Genomic DNA, 21,309 nt, shown 5'->3' on the forward strand with positions numbered 1-21,309 from the left:
TCCTGAGTCAAAGCAGACAGGACAAAGCTAAAGAACATGCCAGAGCAGGGAACAATCCTGCGGTAGGGAACAATCTCCCTGGGAGAGGAACTACATGGCTTAATGGAGTTTTTCCATCTCTCCTTTCTACAGTTCTAAGTAATATTTCATGATCCAAAACCAACTGAAAACTCCACTCACAGGACTCAGTGCCACAATTCAGAGTGAGACTGCATGGCTTTAACCAGGCAAACTGCAGGGGTAAGACAAGGTAGATCGGAGACAATTAGAACCCCCACCCACATGACCTTGAACCTCCAGTCATTTTAGGAGCAAACTTAGAGGTTCTGGTTCTCCTGGCCCAAACACTGAAATAAGAACATCTGGGTTGTACTCCCAACTCTGCTACAGGTTCGTTGTTCGGCCAGAACAGTCACTTTGCCTCTTTGCCTCAGTTTCCCCATCTGTAAAATAGGGACGATGCCTCGCAAGGATGTAGTGAGGTTTGCTTAGTGCTTGTCAAGTGCTTTGAGATCCTTGAACGAGAGGCTGAAGGCGGATACACCTATATCACAATTACGACGCTACACAGTACCTGCTTGTAGAGAAATGATCTGCTCTTGAATTCTAGCTCCCAGAACCGCAGGCCACTAGAAAAAGAAACAAAGATCAGTTTTTAAAATTGTTATCTCAAACCAGCCTCTCACCCCCCTAACCCCAAAAGGGACCATAAATCACTGGTGAATTACAGGTAGGCGGGAGACTCAATGTGAAGCTGAACAGTGATAGCTTCTCTCAGCAGCCCACATTCTACAGTGGGAACTAAGCTGAACTTGCAAACAGTTATGCAGCGAGCGAATTGCACAGAGCATGCCCCAGTCCTCCCCACTCGCTACAAACGTCTGTGAGGGACAGGCAATTTCACAGGCCACATACAGCTAAACTGGCAAATTTCACAGTCCTGGAGTAGGAGAGAAAGCATTAACCGACATAAAGGAAACACTGAAACCTTTGTCAAGGAACCGGCAGAGCAGATTTATGGGGGAAGCCGAAACGCTGCTTCTAAGACAGATGGTGCCAGGGCTGACTGGGCATCTCAGAGCTGCATGGGGCACCTGTTGCATGTTACCAAGGCAATTCTCTCCCTCGCCATCCCAGCTCGCTTCTTGCAGGGAGCTTCCAGGAAGCAGGGCAAACAGTAGCACCAAGTCCAGTCTGTACACAGCAGACCCAAGGGTCTGTTCTCTACCCAATACATGCACAGCTCTGCCAGTCACACACTGGCTGGCCCTATGCAGGTGGGAATGGGAAGATGCCAGGATGGTCCTTCCCCTCATGCCCTCGGCACCTGCCTGCATCTCTTAAGCACCACATGTTCAACACAACCCCCTGGCAGGATCCCTCTGCCCAGGAGGGGCCCGGTGATAGATTGGACAAGGGGGTGGCTGCGGAGCGGAGGGATGGCAGGGGGTGCGGCGGGTCAGGACGGAGGGACAGCAGCAGAGTCACGGAATGGTAAAGGTGCCGTGGGTTGGGATTGGGGGAAATCAGGACAGCTACTGGGGGAGTGAGGATGGGCATGGCAGGGGTGCCACTAGTCAGGATTCCGGGGCATCGGCGGAGCCGATGGGGAAGGTTTGGTCCCTGGCTGCCCCGTGATTCACTCGGGCACCACGACTTTTTCCCCTCACGCTCACTGGCACCAAAACTCCAGCACATGAAGACAAGTTGTTTCTGTGCCATCACCACCCCCGAGCAGCACTGAGCCTCCGCCTCTCCCTAAATCTCTCTGTGACCTAAAAAATAATCAGTTTAAACAAAAGTGAGTGGGAACAAAAAAGAGTTATCACTTAAACAAGCTCCAGGAGAGGAGAGGAGATTAAGGAGGAACAATTCAGCTCCAAATCTTCTTACGTCTTTGGAAGGAGCAGAGAGAATCAAACGCACCGGCCCTGTTTCGGGGCTTCCTGGACGGGCCCGGGGGTCACTCCCCCGACTGGCCCACAGGATTTCTGGTTACAGAGCGGAAGGTGCCCAGAGCCCTCACTGGGCTGGGGTCGGTGGGGGAAAAGAGGGGTTCAGATCACAATATTAGTGCAATCAACAACCTCCCCCATCAGGAAAGATTTTTTTTTTCCCCCTTAATTCCTTTTGGGTTTGGAGGCATTAAACCACCCCACAGATTCTCAGTCTGTTAGAAACACTGTAACTGCAGCTTTAGCCCCGAACAGAACGAGTCCATGCACCACAATCCTGACCTGGGGCACCCACCCTGCCCCTCCGCTCTTGGCTCCCCCAGAGCTGGCATGTAACCAGCACATATGGGGACAGTGCTGCAGCCCAGGGAAATCACATTTCCCTGAGCCCCCAGGAGCCAAAGGCTGCAGATTCAAGGGATCCTACTATCGATTATTGTTATTATTCAACAGTGAGCTGCTGCCAGCACAGCGGAGGTTCCTGGGGCCGTGCCTCCACCGGGGATTTCAGCCACAGCACAGCTGGCCCAGCACGGCTACTTTGCCGCTGAGAAGCGGTCACTGCTTAAAGACGGGGTAAGCAAGGCTGGTGCAAATTGCATCTCCCTGTCCACAGCCGGGGCTGTAGCCCCTCAGTCACTGCAATGGGACTGGAATCCCCGTTCCTCTGACCCCACCCCAGGGCAGCAGCCTCCCCTGCGTCAGTGCTCACCACCGTTTCTTACCAGCCTGGGAGAGCCGGAGGGGCGGCTGGTTTTATTTGGCTTTCAAGGACGCAGAGGCTGTGCTGGGGGTTCTTTCGGGAGATTCTTTTCCCGCCCATTCAGCTGTGCCCCGGTCTCCCGACTGCCCGAAATCAGCCCCTCGCTCAGCAGCACAACCTTAAAATGCCCAAGGGCAAAGCAGGTCTGACCCAGAGGGGAGGCGATGACCAGGCACTCTTGGCGGGGCGGAGCATTTACAGCGCGGTCCAGCTGTGGAGGAGACCTGGTCCATTTCACGAGCACGCACGTGATGGTCACACCTGGGCTGGGACGGCTCAGGGTGGATGCTGTGCCTCAGCCAACAGGGCTGGGGTGTTCTGGGATGCTCCATGGGGATGACATGCCTCAGCCTGGCTCGGAGGTGCTCTGCACAGGTGCCGCCCATGGGCTAGGAGGCTCCCTAAGGACAGGGGAAATCAACACTTTTTATTTGCACCTGGTGGCTGATCCCTGCTGATTCATTTAAAAGGCCAGCGACCTCCTCAAGCCATTTCCAATTAAATGGTCAACAGCTGCACGGCCCAGCTTGCCAGCTCCCTCCTCGAGCATCACCAGCCTCGCACGCGGCTCAGCTGTGCTTTAACCAAGCAAATACCACCGATGCCTTGCAGGACTCAGCTACCAAGGCAGGCACTGCCCCGATGAGCTGACAGTCTAAACGGGGGCAAGCCAAGTGCAGACCGGATGTCCGGAAGAGCAGGGGGGGGGGTGCTGCAGGCCAGCACTGATTTGAGCTACCCCGGGCTGCCAACCCCCTCCCAAGCCAATCTGTCTGCTACTTTCAGAAGCACTAAATTCACACAAAACCGGCCTCTTTTCCCACGGCCGTTAAGGTTGCTTTTAGCGTTTGCTGCAATTATGCAGCTTCTGTTCAGGTGGGGGGAAGGGGAGTCGTGAGGATCATCTCTCTGATCTAACCCAAGCAGACATCTCCCAAGAGGATGCACAAAATGTGCTCTTCTCCGGAAGATGCAAAATGGGCCTTAATTGAAGCCCTGTTATTAAACAGCAGCCGCTGCAGCCCTTTATGCGCAATTTTCCTCTAGGTCTCTGTAAGCAATGGGGAGTGAGGGTTGGAGTCAATGGTTAATAATGACACCACCAAAGTCAACTCAGCTGCCAGCGGCTGATTTTTCCACTGCAGACCAGTGCGGCTTCCTTTCCTTTCGGATCAGTCACTTGACCTTGGCCAAAAGTTGTCACCTGAACAGTGCCCGAGATGGGAAATGAGGGTGGCAGCTCAATGACTGCGGCTTGCTCTGCAGCTAGCCACAAAGTAGTGCTGTAATGCGTTAGGTCAGGTGGGAGGGGACCTGACACAAGCCTGCAAAATAATGAATGGGATAGGGAGTCCTACCCCTGAGTCACGGTACAAGGACAAGGGGACAGTCAACGAACCTGAAAGGCGACAAATGCAAACCTGATCAAAGGAAAGCTTTTTTTCTACATGATGCATAATTAGCCGGTGGAACTCATTGCCACAAGATAGCAGCGAGGCCAAGAAGTTAAACAGGATTAAAAGGGGATTAGGGGGTTGCTAGGACTAACAAAACTAGCCAGAGTTAGAATAGAACATACCAAAAAAAACCCACAGCAAACAAGAGTTTTGGAATTCTAATTATTATTAGTAGCAGCATTGCAACATCATGGACCAGGACCCCAGTTTGCTAGGCTCTGTACGAACACAGAACAAAAAAAAGACAGTCCCTCTCCCACGGATCATACCCATAAAACAAGAGACAACAGGGGAATACAGATTAACGGGTGAGTACGAGAAAACCATGGGACAGTGTTGGTCAGCCTGATAGATAGCGGTCTCAGCACACCAGCAGCCTAGCCACGGCCCAGTTTTTTGTAGGCATCACGAAAAGGAAAGTCTGAAGGAGGGTTTTGAAGGAGGCTAATGGGGAGTGACAGGGAACGGCAGGCTAGAAAAACAATCTTTGCAGCAGCGTTCTGAATGGATCTGAGCAGGACAAGACTACATTTGTCAAGGCCAGAGAAAAGGATGCTGCAATCACTGAGACGCACAATGAGAGCTTGGATAAATCCTGCTGCTGTGCGGCGTAAGCCACGCTCTCACTATTGTAGGTTAGGAGCAGACTTTCCTTGGTAGCAGGTGAGACCAGACCTGCCCATTGCAAGGTCTGTATATTTGATGTGACTGGTACCGACCATGGCCGGAGACAGGCAACTGGACTAGACAGAGCATCAGCCCAGCCTGGAAGTTCCTAGAAGTTGTGTTTGAGGAAGCTCCTTTATCATCCTCCTTAACAAACTAAACACACAGTGATTGTTCCAGGAGGTTCTGCTGCATGTCTTGGGATAGACGGAGCCAGTGCTCCCTGCTATTCTGCACTCCCCTCCAGGACTGCTCAGTTGCACAAGCCTGGATGCAAAAATTAACGTTCTCCTGCAGCTTCTGAACCACGGTCAACTGCTGAACCACGAAATGCATTTGCAGCCAAATGTCGAAAAAGGATTTCTACCTGTCAAAACAGCAGGGGATGCAGCCTCCCAACTGGCAGCCGACCGGGAGACTGTCTGCACGTTGTCTGGCCTGAGAGATCTGTTTATTTCAAACAAGCTTATTAAACATATGTAACTCCCCATGAAGAAAGCCAAATTGTAGAGTATTAGCATCGCCAACTTTCCACATCATTGGCAGCTCTAACAAGTGCTACAGACAAACATGGCTTAGTTCAGTGACTGGCTGAATACCATTAGCTTGGGGTTTGCATCTTTAACAAAGAGAGCTTTTCCCCCAACTGTGTTGCGGGTGTTTGAATTAATTAGTTGTTAGCTGAAACAACAGAGTTCTGAACATCAAAGTCCCCCTCGCATTCCATTTAATCCGTTTTCAATTGCTTGGCGTCTGCAACTAGTTCCCCAGTCATCCAAAGAGTCTTCCAGGGAAACAGAGTGGAAAAGACTTGAATTCATGAGCTAACACACACACACACACACACACACACACACACACACCAGGGTCTTTTTTCCCCCTTCAAAAAGCCTCTCTCATTCATCAGGAAGCAGCAAAAATAAAGAGAGCACAAGCCCACTTCTCCCACTCTCTGCAGGTCACCTTTAGGAAATGTATGAAAATGCTGGAGATCCACTGAACACGGCCTTACATTCCATGTGCCACACAGCTTCGCTGCTATTCACCTTCGATGGGTTATTAGCCCACCTGCGTCCTGGCAACCACTAGACAGCTAGGGTCACATGGATTATTCTCTAATTGTCCACTAGTTGATGGGGGCTTCCTCCATCTTCTTCAGAAGCAGCTGGTTCTGTCCACCGAGCCAGGATACGGGACAAGACAGACTGCTCTGCTCCAGCCTGGCAATTCCTACATCCCTGGGTAATTGCAGGTACAATCCCACAGACCCTCGTGGGACTGGGGAGTTTGCACTGGATGCAGGAGGAGACAGGAAGGGAGTGCTAGAGCCGGAGGGGAAATGGGACATTTTTGTCCCTCCTCACCCCACCGGAATTCAAATTTTTGATGAAAAACCTGGTCAACATTTCAACCAACTGTAGCAAGTGGAAGGATTCAAGGAAGGGGGCAGGGAAGGGAAAGTGGAGAAAGGGAGGATACCGTTTGAACAGGCTGGGGAGAAGGAAGGGACAGCAGGTAACACGAAACAGCAGCAGCATGAGATTCGAGTCACGTTAATTTCAGCCTTCACGCTAAGAAATCCCATCTGTCTCTTCCTGTCCCGTCAGGAAACGCTGCCTCCGACGCATTCTCTCTTCTGCTCAGGGGCATCCAGCCCTGGTCGCTGACTGGCATAAAAATGATGGGGAAAGCTGCCACCCCCAGCAGGGTCAGAAAGCTCCTGCCTACCACAGCAGGCTGGCGATTCTGCCTCATCGGCCCCCAGCGAAACACTATCCCGATGAAGTGGGTCCGTGGATCGGGTATGGGTCTGGCTCCAAGGCAGTACCGGGATAAGTAGGTTAGCAAGGCCCAGGTCAGACGAGTATCTCTCTCCCCAGCGGAGGAGCAATGACAGCAGCACGCGCTAGGGTCTCTCTCAGCAGAGGGACCCCAGACCTTGTGCTGGATGTGTATTCTCAGCTGGACCAGTCACTCGTACAACTCCTGTGTCAGTGACACTGCAGCATTGGCTCAGAGACAGGACCGACCTGTTCCCCAAAGTCCTTCATTGGTCTGCGATGACTTAGAACATTTGTCCAGCTTTTCACACAGCCCGTCACTACGGCAGCTCCCCTGCTCCGTGGGCAGTCAGACATCTGCTGCCCGGGGAGCTCTAGTGAAGCAAGGTGGAAATTACAGCCAGACTCTGACCCCTGCAGCCTCCAACAGGGGCTTCTTCCCAGCCCTCCTTTCAGAAACCGTCCTGCACAAAGGCTCTGCCTGTCCCATTCAGCATGTAAGGAGTTAACAACGTGACTTGCGGGAGAGAAGAAAGGGCAGGGAATAATACTTGACATAGCAACTTTAGGATCTTCACATAACAGGAGTTATTGTACAGGAAAAACCTCATTTTACAGATGGGGAAACTGAGGCACTGAAAGGCTTCTCCAGAGTCAGGAAACCAGAGGTCCTAGCTCCCAGTCCCCTGCTCTGACTCACAGATAAGACTCCTTTCCAAACAAGAACTGGCTTTAACAACTACCAGGCAGGCTAATTTACGTTTATATTTCATTTATGTTTCTCAATACCTAATGCAAAGGGCCGTTAAAAAAAAAAAAAAGTGCCGCAGGAAATTGCAAATGAAGAATCTTGTTACCCAATGAATTGGAGTCATTAACTAAATAACATTTGCCAGCGTAAACCTGAAGCAGAGCCAGGCTGCCCACTGCGAGACTGAAGTACCTTCAGCCACATTTCAAACACAAGTATCTGGGAGTTATATCACCAAGAGAATGAATTTAAGGAGCCCTCAGCAGACCAGATTTAAATCTACGTCTTTCCCTTCTCCCCCAAAAGAGAGCTGAAGTCTAGAACCCTGGTCCTTACACTCCAGACTCACATGCTTCTGCCAGTTGAGCTACAGGAGAATTCCCTCAGCTCATCCTAATGGGTATGTTATACTGGGCTCAGCCACTAGGGGGTGACATCCACACTCTCAAAGCCAGCACTGGAGCTCCAGTAAGTCAGCAGTAGGCAGGATGAACCCAGGAGTCCTGACTGCCTCCGCTGATGGGTTGCTCCATCCTGACGTCCCAGCAGGAGAAGCTGGGCTCCACGCACATGTCACATGCTCAGGCGGTGCTGTCGTTAGCAAGGCAGAGCGTGAATATGCCAGGGACAGCCCTACACATGGGGCGGATGGGGCTCTTAATGTCAGCGCTCCAGGCTGTGCACGCTCAACCGGGCTAACGAGCATGGACTGATGCATGGTCCGACGCTGCTGTGGATCAGATCTCAACAGAGGCTAAAAATAGAAAGAACACAGCAGGCGGAAAGGAAGCCCAGGCAAAAGCACCGGGGGACTGACAAGACGTGTTCAGTGCAAGCCGCCACTGAGCTGGCGAGGCAGCTAACGTGCAGGAAATGCACAGCCTAGCCCGGGGCTGGGGGAACGAGTCCTGTTGAAGGAAGGGCGTGGGGTGGGAGGAAGGATGAGCTTGTGGTTAATGCACTGAAGAGGGACTCAGGTTTTTCACAGATTCTATGGCCAGAAGGGAACCTTGCAATCATCTGGTCTGACCTCCTGCATCACACTGGCCAGAGGATGTCCCCAAAACAATTCCTAGAGCAGATCATTTGGCAAAACATTCCATCTTGATTTTAAAACGTCAGTGATGTAGAATCTGTCAGAACCTTTGGTAAACTGTGCCAGTAGTTAATTATTCTCACCATTAAAATTATGCTTTATTTCAGGTCTGAATTGGTCTAGCTTCGACTTTCAGCCATTGGATTGGGTTAGACTCTCTCTGCTAGACTGAAGAGCCCATTATTAAGTATTTGTTCACCATGTAGGTACCTACAGACTATAATGAAGTCACCCCTTAACCTTCTCTTTGTTAAACTAAATAGATTGAGCTCCTTGAGGCATGTTTTCTAATCCTTTAATCATTCTTGCGGCTCTTCTCTGAACCTTCTCCAATTTATCAACATCCTTCCTGAATTGTGAGACCAGAGCTGGACACAGTATTCCAGCAGCGGGCGCACCATTGCCAAATACAGAAGTAAAATAACCTCTCTGCTCCTACTTGAGATTCCCCTGTTCATGCATCCCAGCATCGCATCAGCTCTTTTGTTCCCAGCATCACACTGGGACAGCTCATGTTCAGCTGCTTATCCACCACGACCTCCAAATCTTTTTCAAAGTCACTGCTTCCCAGGATAGAATCCCCCAGTCTCTACATATGGCCTATGTTCTTTGCTCCCGGTTGTCCACATTTACATTTAGCAGTATTGAAACGCACATTCTTCACTTGCACCCAGTTTACCGAACAATCTAGATCGCTCTGCATCAGCGATTTGGCCTCTTCATTATTTACCACTCCCCCCATTTTTGTGTCATCTGCAAATGTTATCTGTAATGATCTATGTTTTCCTCCAGGTCACTGATAAAAATGTTAAATAGCGAAGGGCCAAGACCTGATCTCTGTAGGTTCCACTGGAAACAGACCCCGCTTGATGACAATTCCCCGTTTACAGTTATGTTTTGAGACCCAGTTAGGTGATCTGGGTTTAATACCCAGCTCTGCCATGGGCTCCCTATGTGACCTTGAGCGAGTCATTTAATCTCTCTATGCCCCAGCTCCCTAGCTGTATAATGGGGTGATAGCCCTCCCCTTGTCTGTCTGGCCCAATCTGGCCCTGACTCAGGAGAGAATTTAAGCCCCTTTTTAATATACCATTGACACTGATGGAATTTAAACACGTGCGTAAGGGCTTTTTTGAATCAGGGCCTTCGACTGCAAACAATTCAGGGCAGGGATTGTCTCACTATGTTTGTACAGCGCCTAGCACAGCAGGGATCTGTGTGTTACCATCACAGAAGGAGCAACCGCACAAATCCAAAGGGACCTTTCCCAAGGCTCAAACACACTATGGTTTATTTCTTTTCTCCTCTGCTCCCAATGAGTAGCTGGGCAGCGGCAAGGCTGATCTCCGGGTACCCCTCGCTGGCACAAGGTCTCACTCATCACGTCATCTCCAGGCCACTGTGGCAGGGCGGGGTTGGTACTTTGAAGAGAGAGAGGGAACTTTGAAGAACTAATTAAGCACCAGACACCCTAACTTATCCATGGGCGACTTGCCAAGTTAGGCTCTCTTCAAGGGGGGCTGGGATGGTAGAATCCAGACTCAGTCATCGTCTGCTGGCGTGGGGGCACGTCGTTATTAACCGGATCAAGTGCCGGCTCTGGGGACTCACTCTGTGGATCCCTCCACTCACCCCATGAGCTTCTTCTCAGGAAGAGAAGATCATCAAGGTGCCGCCAACAGGCAGCATTCAGATGCGCTCCTCACCCCGCAGCACGGCTTATTAATAACCACAGACACACAGGGCACTGGAAGCAGGGGAAAGTGCCCTGCCTCTGGTTTGAATTTCAAGTCCTGGGAAAAGGCAGAAGAGCAGGATTTTGGCGGGGATATTACATGACCGGGTCCGCGGCGAGGAGCGAGGGGGTTTCGTGCTTGGCTCGGAGGAGGGAATTCAAAACCAGCCAGATTGGATTGCCGGGGGGGGGGGGGGGGGGAACCAGGGCCGGCAGCATTGCAAGCAGACAAAACAAATCTCTACCCCCAGAACCCACCCTCCGCTACAGGCCTCCCTGGGGCATTTGCAGATAAGGCTCCCTTGCTTTCCTCTAAGCTGCAGCTCACTATAAATCTGCCTCCGCCCCACCCCGCCGCCTTTCCTCTGTCTCTATCCCCACCCAGCGTTCATCAGTAAAAGGATTTTTTTAGGGGTGTGATTTCTAATCAACTTTGCTAGACATTATCTGACTAGGCTGCGGGATGAATTACTAACTGGAGCCTCGGAGCATTAAGTCCTTGCATGCTTTGTCTCTCCCCCAGCCCCCAGAGAAAGCAGGACTTGTGAAGCTCTCAGGATCTCTCTGAGCCTCTGGCAAAGCTACAGCACTGAGTGGTTTGTGGCGTCACTATAGATCTTGGACTGCAACAACAAAGGGGTGGAAAATTAGCACGATTCACGGGAACAAAAGCAACCCGTGTATGAGGTGAAGGGGAGTAAGAGATTCTGGCAGTGAATTGGGCACAGTGTAACTGTCTTCCCCGGATCCAGGAGGCACTGCAGCCGAGGCAGGAGCTTCCAGAGCCGGGCGTCTGGGCTCTAACAGGATTCGGTTCTGCTGCTTGCCAGGACCCCGGTGTGTTGTAACTACGTGACGGACCTGTGCTACAGCCACATCAACAGCAGGGGGTTTGCACGGGACAGCGTGTTTGGCCCATGACCGTTGCAATGCAGGGTCGTAAGCATGGCAACATCTGGAGCGTAGACGGGAGGCCATTGGTGCGACTGTAACTGGGTTTGGAGTTGCAAGTGCTCTGGGACGCAACGCCTCAACATGCAGGATGGCCACCCGTTCTGGTTCAGAGCAGCCCCCACCCTGCAGCACCCGCTCCAGGCGGGCATCCTCTTTGCAGTGTGTGCAGGGATTATGGGGTGAGGCGCCAGCCCTTCTCCAGGAAGGGAAGCTTACGTCTCTCATTTCAACTGAACCTTTTCTCCTGAGCTTTTGCCACCTCTCCCTACCTGGCAACCCAACGCCCTTGCCCAGACTCCACTGGGATTTTGCCCAGGGCTGGCTGCATCTGGCCCCAAGCAACAGCTGACGAGCAGCGTTCCAAACACTCTGCACCCTCGCTGTTTCTAGAACAACTGCCCCCCTCCACTCCCATTAATGCAACATCAGGAACATCTGGATTCCATGTGTCAATCCAGAGACAAACGTGAACCAAACCCCCCCCAGTCTGACTCCAGCCCAATTTTGGGGAAACTTGGATGAGAACTTTGTGGCCCGAGTTCAGGGCTGATATCCACAAAGCCCAAATGCAGACAGACGCACGCCACATATGCAGATTAAGGAAAGCAGCTGCCCTGCAAAAAATCTGGAATGTAAACCAGTTGAGGGCCTGTTTTGGTCAGCAGTTAAAATGGGGATTTGCAGGCAGGCAGTTGAATGTCATGCAAGAGGAGAGGCCAATCTTCCCGCGTGTGCTAGGGTGGGCCCTACGTATTTTGCAGAGCGAGGCGCTGTGCACCTGCAGCAGAAGATCCACTGCAGCTTGTAGAGTAGCTGTTATGTTCTTCATACACATGGTGATCATCTGCATCAAGCACCACTGACCGGATGTGGTTATTAACTGATGCAGGGAGCCCGGTCCAGCATCCGGGGTTCATTGATGATTTCCCTCCAGAATCCAACAAGAATAAAAGGGCCTTTCACAGCTACCTGATTCCTCACTCGTCGGTCACAGAGGAGGTGAGCGCCAGTGCCGTTGGGGAGATGGGAATTCAGAACTCCGGGTACAAATCTCCCAGCACCCCTCGCTCATCTCTGAAAACCCAGCTGGCCTGAGTGCAGAGTGATACCACTCTGCATTAGAATAGCTGCTGTCAACAGTCTAGCCACAGCCAGTGGCCGACAGCCAACTGCCAATTGAACCAGCCCAGCTCGCTATGAGGGCACAACAGTCCGCGGTGTGGGTCTGGGCCTCAAATGAGAAACTTCCACGTGACAATCGTTAGTGATGAAGGATCAGCTTCCCCAAAAGGAGTGTCGGGCACAGGAGCGGCAGACCCATCCTCACTCAGCGCGCACACCCCCACGTACGTTCCGCAGCCATCTCGCCTTGCGCTGAGATCCCATCAGATCTCACAAGCAAAGCCTGGTGGGGCCTAATACATACTTGGATGGGAGACCTCTACAGAAAACCCAGAGAGTGGTGTTGCTGCCCATTCAGTAGCTGACACTTTTCCTCTAAGGAGTCAGCAATGAACCAGTGCCCCAGACTGCTGTTAGAAGGCTGCTGGGTGGCAGGAGAAGCAATCTTTCAGAGAAGATGTGAAACGGAAGTCTTTTTTTTTTTAATTTTTGGTAAGCACTTTTAATCTCAGTATCCTGGTCAAAACATAACAGTCCCTGCATTGCTGCTATCTAAACTCTTCTGTAATTTCAGCTAGAGAGCACGTTCTGCACCACTTCCATTCCTAAATTAATGTGGAACGTTGCTGTGAACTGCTAAACAGCTGTCACGTTCCACCCCAGAGGAGGTTGCCTTTAAGCAATCCCAGCCTAGTTCATATATGTGGTTCCTGAACTTGTAAAGTGCCTTAGGAGCTTTTGGATGCCTTAGGTGTAGGTTCTTATATACGTATGCCCAATGGCCCACTAACAGAGCAATGACTACGACATGAGATACATGGTCTAAAACAAGGGGCAATTCAACTGCCTGCTGAGAAAGTGCTGACTCTGGGAATGCTCCCTGTTGGAAACAGGAAAAAAAAAAAAAAAACCCTTCTCCTAATACCCAGAGCAAACCCACAATGCAATTTCATGGGAGCTGACTGGGGAAAGTCATGCGGTCACCACAGACTTTGCTGAATGCTTTTAATCACTCAGCAATCCACACCGCAACGTCCAATGCCGCTGGAAAGGCCAGAGCGAGCACATCAGGAAACTGACGCGCACAGGGAACCCGTCTGCAACAGTCAGGAAGGCACGTAGCAGCAGACAGAGAGGCGTTCCCCTGCAGGGGCGAGAGTCAGGGGAAACGGCCAGATGGAGATTCTGGTTCAGACATTATTTAAGCAGGCATTCCTCTCCCGTGTCACATCATGCTGCTGCTTGTATAGAAACAGCCGCTGCTATTAGCAACCTGGAGATCAGTAGGATTCTAAAAACAACTGGAATGATCACCAATGTTCCTTGAAGGGGATCATACCACTACTAGTCTCCCAGCATTTCACTTAGGCTTGCAAACCCCATTTAATTCTTTCTGCTTGTCTTTGAATACTTGGTGACTTTGCACTATTCCCTCACCCCAAAAGGCAGAAGACCCAGCGTTCACATCCAATGCTACAACAAACCACCGATGTATGCAGCCCAACTCTCAGAAGCAACCCTACCATAACAAACCAGCCTGGTTGTTCCTTTCCTACAGCCATAAAAACAAAAACCAGCATGCACAGCACAGCACTCAAGAGCAACCCGATAATAACCAACATGTCCATCCCTGCTCTAAAGCACAACGAGCCAGTGCCCATGAGATGAAGGCAAAAATATTAGCTTAGAAAGTCAGTATCACTCTTCGGCTTCCAAAAGTTTAGAGATTTCTGAGAGTCATCGAAAACAAGATTTTAAAACATCCGAAGGACACTCAACGCCATCCTACCAACACTGGGAAATGTCTGTTCCATGACGGATCAAATCTGATTCATTTCTGGAAAAAGTGGTTTTGAAAATTCACAGTTCAGTGGTAGACTCTAAAAAGGGACACGGCTGGAGACAAAACACTCTCCAGTCCATTACGTGTGCAGAGAGCGTACATACTTAACAGCACACATTTCCAGACTCTCACTGTGATCTCATGAATGAGCACCCGCCAGTATTCATCCATGCGACTGAGTGCTGCTGGAATTCATTTTGCTAGCTAATGGAAACTGTCCAATAAACTGGGAGGTCCCTAAGTGCCCCCACCTCCTCATTCACCGACCCTCCCTCAATTCCTTCCTAAGGCCACTAGTGATACAATTGACCTTTGCTAATCCTAACAGCTGACCTTTGTGCGCAAGGGACTGTTATTGCTGTGTGGGCTCTTCTCAAACCCCCACAAAACGACTGGTAAGTGTATACTGGGCAGCTTTGGACCATTTGTGCTTATGCAGAAGGGGTGGGGGGAAGGGGAACGGTGGCTGCAAGAAATTCATCCGTGTTCAGGTTGGCTCACCACCACTTTAGACCCGCCACAAACCCGCAGGACTGTGAGGAAGGGATCGGCTACCTGGGATGATGAAGAGCTACCCTGCAATCGAAGACGGAAGGGGGGAACGGGGCTGCGGTCACGTGCCAGCCTGCACGGGCGGTCGGCACACTGCAGTGCTGAAGGGTGCAGAACACCGCATTACAACACTCCACGCCGGGAGGAGTGTGGTGCTTTTAAACAGCTTCTAAAGACAAATCACTGATCATATCCCGCGGTAACATGTGCTTCTACTTACCCTGGTTCAGTTCCCACCCCCAGCCTCTGCTCATGTCAGAAGATGTTAACATCCTACCGCTTCCCCATGCCATTACTTTCTCTCTATGTACATTTTGTACGTGCAAATGCGTTCTACACATAAGCACACTGCACACACCATTTTAAGCAGATTAAGGCCCTGATCCAGCAACGCACTTATGCACGTGTTCAAGAGCTCTTCTGAATCGAGGCTAATATATTGACTGCAGTCTCCCTTAATTTTATGCAGCACCACAGATGTGATTTCTCTGTCTCCCGATCAATAACTGTGGACCTCAATTTAATGAGAAGGAAAACTGAGGGCCTGGATCACCCATTAAGATTCTGTGACACTAGCTATTTGAACACTTGCGTTCAGTTTCCTGGTTTTGTCATTTTTTTGCTGCATGACCCTGGGCAAGTCACTTCCCCTCTGTGCCTCAGTTCTCCCATCTGTAAAACCGGGGCAATAAAGGCGCTCAGGCCCGTGACCCTTCTGATCTCTGGATTTTAGTTTTCTTAAAAAGAAGAATGTAAAAAGTTCATTTTTTGAGCAAGACGAGGCTGAAAACTTGTCCCATACTGCTGGGGCCAAGGGCTGCAATTACCTGTGAAATCCGACTTCCTAAATTGACAGAGCAAGTGGCATTGCAAAGTCAAATACAACTTAACAAGGATGACACCAATAGCAGTCTATAGAAGTTGTCATAAAAACCTATGGAGCTGAATGGAGAATGAGATTCTTTCTGTAAGTTTTCTGAGCCACCCTATAGAATTTTATAGCAGGGATAGTTTTCTTTTAAGTTATATAAAATGGTTCAATAAACTTAGAGAAAGAATTTAACAGAGAACCAGATCCTATCGGACTTTCCATAAGGGGGAACTTTCTTTTTCTTGCTAATATCCCACACAATTTTGCTTACGAGCAAAACTCTGGGCTGGCTTTTCACTTGGCAGAACCCAGCACCTTGCAATGAATAATACATATTCAATAAGAAACAGGTGATGGAAAATTACTCCCAAGGAAGACGCGATGGGGCTAAATTTCTGAACATGGCTTTAGCATTCAAGAGTGCTTTGTACTGATGGGATGTTAAGTTAACTTCCACTGTTACCAGGCAACGCTGAGTTTGATGGACGGAGCCGGTTTAACAGCTGCCCTTTTACACAGACAAGTGGTCAATTCAGAAGCTCCCTTTTAGTTTGGAGGGGAAGAAAGAAAGAGCAAGAAAAGCTGCATTGTTTGACTAGAAGATCGTGGTTTACCATTCTCTGTATCCCACCCCTCCAGAGTAAAAAAATAAACCTCTTGGATTAGTTTTAAAACCTATTTACATGCTATTAATGCAATTGCAGGCCTTTCTCTGCAAGCTGATTTCATGCTGCTATTTCAGTAAAGAAATGCACACACTGCAGGTACATTGGCCATCATAGTTACAGGCTCGGGAAAGGTGAATACCGAGTTTCATATGTGACAACTCCCCTCACACCGAGGGACCATTGTACAGGTTAATTATATCCACGAGATTAACACAAAAATAAACAAACCCAGGATTTTATTTATTCCCTAAATCAGAAAAATAAAGGTTTCATTTCACAACATTTTAATAAGTAAGGCTGGGGTTTTAAAGGAGTCAAAGGGAATTAATCATCCAAATCCCATTCAAACTATGATCCTTTGAAAACCCCGAGCCTAAACGCCTAATAAATAAATAAGAGATTTATTGTAAAAAATCTGTTAAAATGATTCTTGTTATAAAACACAGATTAGGTTGTCTGTGTGCATCACTAGAATACAGCAGAAATACTCCTCCAACAACTTCTTTGATGCTGTTGATTCAGCTATAAGACTCTCTCAAGCCGTTTGGCATGTATTTATCATAGAATCACAGACAATTAGGGTTGGGAGGTTACCTCTGGAGGTTTCTAGTCCAATGCCCTGCTCAAAGCAGGACCAACCCCAATTAAATCATCCCAGCCAGGGCTTTGTCAAGCGGGACCTTATAAATCTCCAAGGATGGAGATTCCACCACCTCCCTAGGTAACCCATTCCAATGCTTCACCACCCTCCGAGTGAAATTTTTTTTCCTAATATCCAACCTAGACCTCCCCCACTGCAACTCGAGACTATTGCTCCTTGTTTATGTAGCGAGATATACAAGAAACAGCACAGGCCCTTTTAGAACAATTTAAATCAACAGGATCCTATTAAAATCAAACACACAAAAACAAGCTGGACCACGTTAAAAATTCACGTTGATAGATCAATGACAAGAGAAAGATCTGTCAAGTCAACTGCTTTCCCCGATAGTATCCTCCCTACCAGTCTGTTGGGGTTTCTTCTGGAGCGGGGCTCAGTGCAGTGAGATTTCACTCTGAATCAAAGAGCAACGGATGGGTTCAAGAAACAGCCCTAGCACTAAAACGTGCCTATCTACATTTATGATAAAGGCATTGCAGTAGTTACGCTGCTGCAGTTGCACCGTTGCAAACCTCTAATCTAGACGTGCCACACTGATGAAAAGCGGGATACATGCCCCTGGGGTCATTTGCTGGAGTAAGTTGTACTCATACAAAAGGGTCTAAATGACACTTCTGTTTCCCTGATGCGTCTGACCACTTCAATTACCCAAATCTAGATCCTCCAGGCTCCAGACATCCCATCAACATGGGCAATCGTTTCCCCACACCAATGACTGGCTATCCTGTAACTTCCCAATGGACAGGCACATGGCTTTGAATGGACTGTGCCTAAATTTATGCCAGTATAGGTAAAGATATGCAATGCTGGCCCCCTCCTTTGGTTGCAGGCCTGTGAGCAATATATAAGGCAGGTTAGAGAAGAAACTCCAAGTCAGCCATTCCCGAGTTCCAGTCCCAGCTCTGCCTAACTTGCCATGGGTCCTCTGTCAAATCGCTGGACTCCCGCACTTTCCCCATCTGTAATTCTCACTCCCCACCCGCGGCGCTAAGGGGATTGGTCAGCTACTGCAGCAAAGCCCTCTTTCAACGCTACGTATTACTAGATACACAGAGCTGTGGGGGTTTTTTGGAAAGGAAGAGAGTTCCAGTGTCGTCAGGAGGACAAGCCTTTAATGGGAAAGCAATCTCAATTTTCACAGTTTCCCTGTCGGCAGAACGCAGCAGTCAGAACACACCGGTTTGTCGGAGGGGGCAGGGGTCCCAGAAGCAAAGAGGCATTTTAACCTCAGCTCCGTCCATCCCCGATGGAAGGAAGCTCTCTGTCTCCAGCAAGAGCAGCCAATGAGTGACAGCAAAGAGTCAGCAGCCCACAAGAACGCAGCTACCATCAGTCTCTCCCTGGCCATCTATCTCCAGGAGCTTCTTGGAAAGGCAGCTTATTCAGCTGCTCAGTGGAGTGCGCTGGCCAAGGTTAAGATCAGGCAGATGCAGATTTACTACCTGCTGCTAGCCTGGAGGATGTATGCATGTACTCCCCCCCACAGCTCAGCTCTAGACACACTGATTTCTCGGTGGTGTCTTTCCAACATGACCCGCCATTTCTTTTCATTTAAAGGGCCATCATGAGGACTGCTTTGCTCTGGTCAGGCACGCCAGAACAATTGATTTTTCACTTATCCTAACAAGCCGGGCGACACCTACCAATCAGAGCGTGTTAATAAAAACAAACCACCTCCTGCACTTCTCTGGTATGTTACCTTCTGATGAATCCTATAGCACTTTGCAAATTAAATATAGGGAAATCCCATCTTCCTCATGATGAAATGCAGCTGCCTCTAGAGTGGAACGCAGCAGCTACCAGTGCCCACAATGCGAACCGTCGTCTGGGGGAGGACAGGAGGCATACTTTATCTGACTGACGCACTCTCAGGGCCGGAGGTTGATGGAGGTAGAATTTAAACATGTGAACTGGAATAGGCCAGGATAACAAAGGCTAGAATGCCAACTCGGGGGGAAACATGCCAGGGAATGTTCAACGAACACAAATGGTCAGGGCCTGCGTTACAGCACGTCTGGCTGTGCAGTGCCAAGGCAGCAATCCACCCGCCGGGACACAAATGCCAACCCAGAAACATCCTGTGTCTCCTCCCGTACGGCTCACACCCAAGCCCATTTGGCTTAGCGTGTCTGACCCAGGTGGGACAGCTACGGTCATTGCTGCTTTACCACCCTAGGAACACGGGTGTGAACAAATCTCCTGTTTCTTTTCCACGTGCCTTTTTCAAGGTGGTTTAAGGCTTCGGTTTTAAAAACGTGGTTTATGGAACAGAAAACAAATCTCTAGACACTCTAAAGCTTGGATCTCCGCACATAGCGGAGCCATCCCCGCAGCTTAGAACAGCTCACCCTGACCCACTGGTGAGCCTGCCGTACTCACCCATACCACCATACCTACAAGGGGGCCCACAAAGCTTTGAGATAGTCCAGGCCTCCCCTTTAAACTACCTCGCTGGCAAGCTGCCAATGGAGGAAGGCAGGCATGCTGGAGTTTGCACCACTCAGGATCAGTCCCTTATTTTGCCCCAGGATTATGTGGCCCAGTTTGGAGATGAAGGAATCTGCAAGTAACACTTGGAGACTCCCACAGGGGAAATGCAACATGGCTAAATGCTTAATGCAAGCAAGACTCAGGTGGAAGTAACAACAATCCAGCCCACCTTTACATAGGTCGCAGGGAGTTGGCACCGTGCTCCAGTTTCAATTCTTGACCTTAATGAGTGGTTCGTCACCAACCAGAAGAGAAGCCAGTGGTTCTCTGCCTTCTCAGCGGTACAGCCAGGAGGAGTTAGGGAAACACTCCATCTGGTGAGAACCGCGTGTCCTTCCACTAGCAGAGCGGAGGATGGCAGGGAAAGGGCCAGAGCCAAGTCAGGTTTGATGGTTCCCAGCAATGTGGCTGTTCGATGCTGACTAGGGAGGGCAGGAATCACATAACATGCCACCGCCTCTGCATGATCCACAGTGGGACAGGCAGCCAGGGGGGCCTATTCAGCTGGCTCAGGTATGGGGTGCTGCTTGCAGTCCCCTTAGTTTCCACTCCTCGGCTGCTGGTAAGGGGAGAGAACAGCGGACTCTCTGCAAGCTGCACTTAGTGGTCGGCCGCGCTTGAAGCGTGGCCCTTATTGTTACACGTGGCTCGGTGGGTATCAGCATCAAATGGAGGGGCATTGTGCAAAGCATCCAGGAAAAGGGGTTCCTTCCCATTCCGCCACCAGGCAAGCGTGGTTGGTTTAGAGACGGAGAACGGCACCGTCTGCTTTTCCAGAGGAAGAAAATGGGCAAATGTGTGAAACAAATAAAGATGGAAGGAAGAACCTTGTACAGCTGAGACGGGCCCTTGCCTCCCACCTGCTCTCCATCGGGAAAGGGAACTTAGTTTCTGCTGGGTACTTTGCAGGAGGCCAGCTGTCAGAAGCTGCAATGGGGATCCGTGAAGACAAGCATCCTTCTGGCGGCAAATTCCACTTCTTGGACAGCAACAGCCCCCTCCTTCCCTCCACACACACTGTGACCCAGGGGTTGGTGGCCCCTTTCCATCTCCATGGATGCAGCACCCTGAATGTGGGGGTTAACCCTGGGTAAATCTAGCCTCTTAATTTCAATCATAGTCAGATCAGGCCCCCGACAGCTCCTGACACTGGATGATTTTCTGTTCCATGCCAATTAAGCAAATCGTGGGTTCCGGGCCCCTTGACTCACACGCTCAGCTCCCCGGAGAAGCAAGCAGAAGCTGCAGCGATGAACTACCCCACGCTACCAAACCGGATTAGAGGGGCAGCGCCAGCCAAAGCAGAGCCGGACCTTGGGCTCCCTTGTGTGGGGTCTTGTACGTGAAGCCATTGGGTCGGAACAAGAGGACGAGCCGCAGAATCTCCAGCTCAATCGAAACTGTACCAGAAATCATGGATGTGCTTTACTGTGGTTGCTTTGCCCCCAACAGGTCCCCGCGCCCTGTGTTAAGGCGTCCTGTCTCATGCACAAACCGAGTTGTACCAGCTCCACTGCCATCACTGCCGCTCATCGCGGTCCCCACCCAGAGGCATCCGGAAGGAAGGAATGTCCTGTCCAAGCATCATCAGGCAGATCTCTGCAGGCCGCAGGCACCGCCGGAGCCATGCAGAGGTGCCGCACAGCAAGCAAGAGGCCAGCATCAGAAGGCACATATCAGCAGAAGCCGTGGCCAATCAAGGCACATGATCAGAGAAGCGCCTACAAGGGCTGAGGGCTAAGTGAGTTCTTACCTGTATTCGTAGTGATGTGACATGAAGCCAGAAGAGGGTCTGATGTCTACCTGGGCAAGGGTTCTAAGAGGCGATTTGAAAGGCATTTCAGAGCTGACCGAGCGGAAAGTGCTGAAGTCGTGGGTCCCCAGGAGGAAGCACGCTGCTTCCTGCATGGCAGGCACGTTCAAATGCCTGAAACGAAATTGAGA

General features: G+C 50.2%; 1 protein-coding gene across 4 annotated transcripts in view; it reads right to left on the reverse strand.

Annotated features, from left to right (window-relative positions):
* Window positions 1–21,309, reverse strand: part of PUSL1 (pseudouridine synthase like 1) — a 67,723-nt gene that overhangs the window by 8,727 nt on the left and 37,687 nt on the right. For 3 of the 4 annotated variants that reach the window (XM_067567257.1, XM_067567258.1, XM_067567256.1), the window contains exons 5-6: window positions 21,119–21,292; window positions 575–629 (exon numbers count right to left, since the gene is read on the reverse strand). In XM_067567257.1, coding sequence (XP_067423358.1) covers window positions 575–629; window positions 21,119–21,292 — 229 coding nt within the window. The remainder of the gene's footprint in view (window positions 1–574; window positions 630–21,118; window positions 21,293–21,309) is intronic. The other variant, XM_067567259.1, reaches the window with a different exon arrangement.

Source organism: Emydura macquarii, unplaced genomic scaffold, assembly GCF_026122565.2.
Source record: "Emydura macquarii macquarii isolate MOO-44397 ecotype Brisbane River unplaced genomic scaffold, CSIRO-AGI_Emac_v2 contig_2768, whole genome shotgun sequence".
Lineage (NCBI taxonomy): Eukaryota > Metazoa > Chordata > Testudines > Chelidae > Emydura > Emydura macquarii.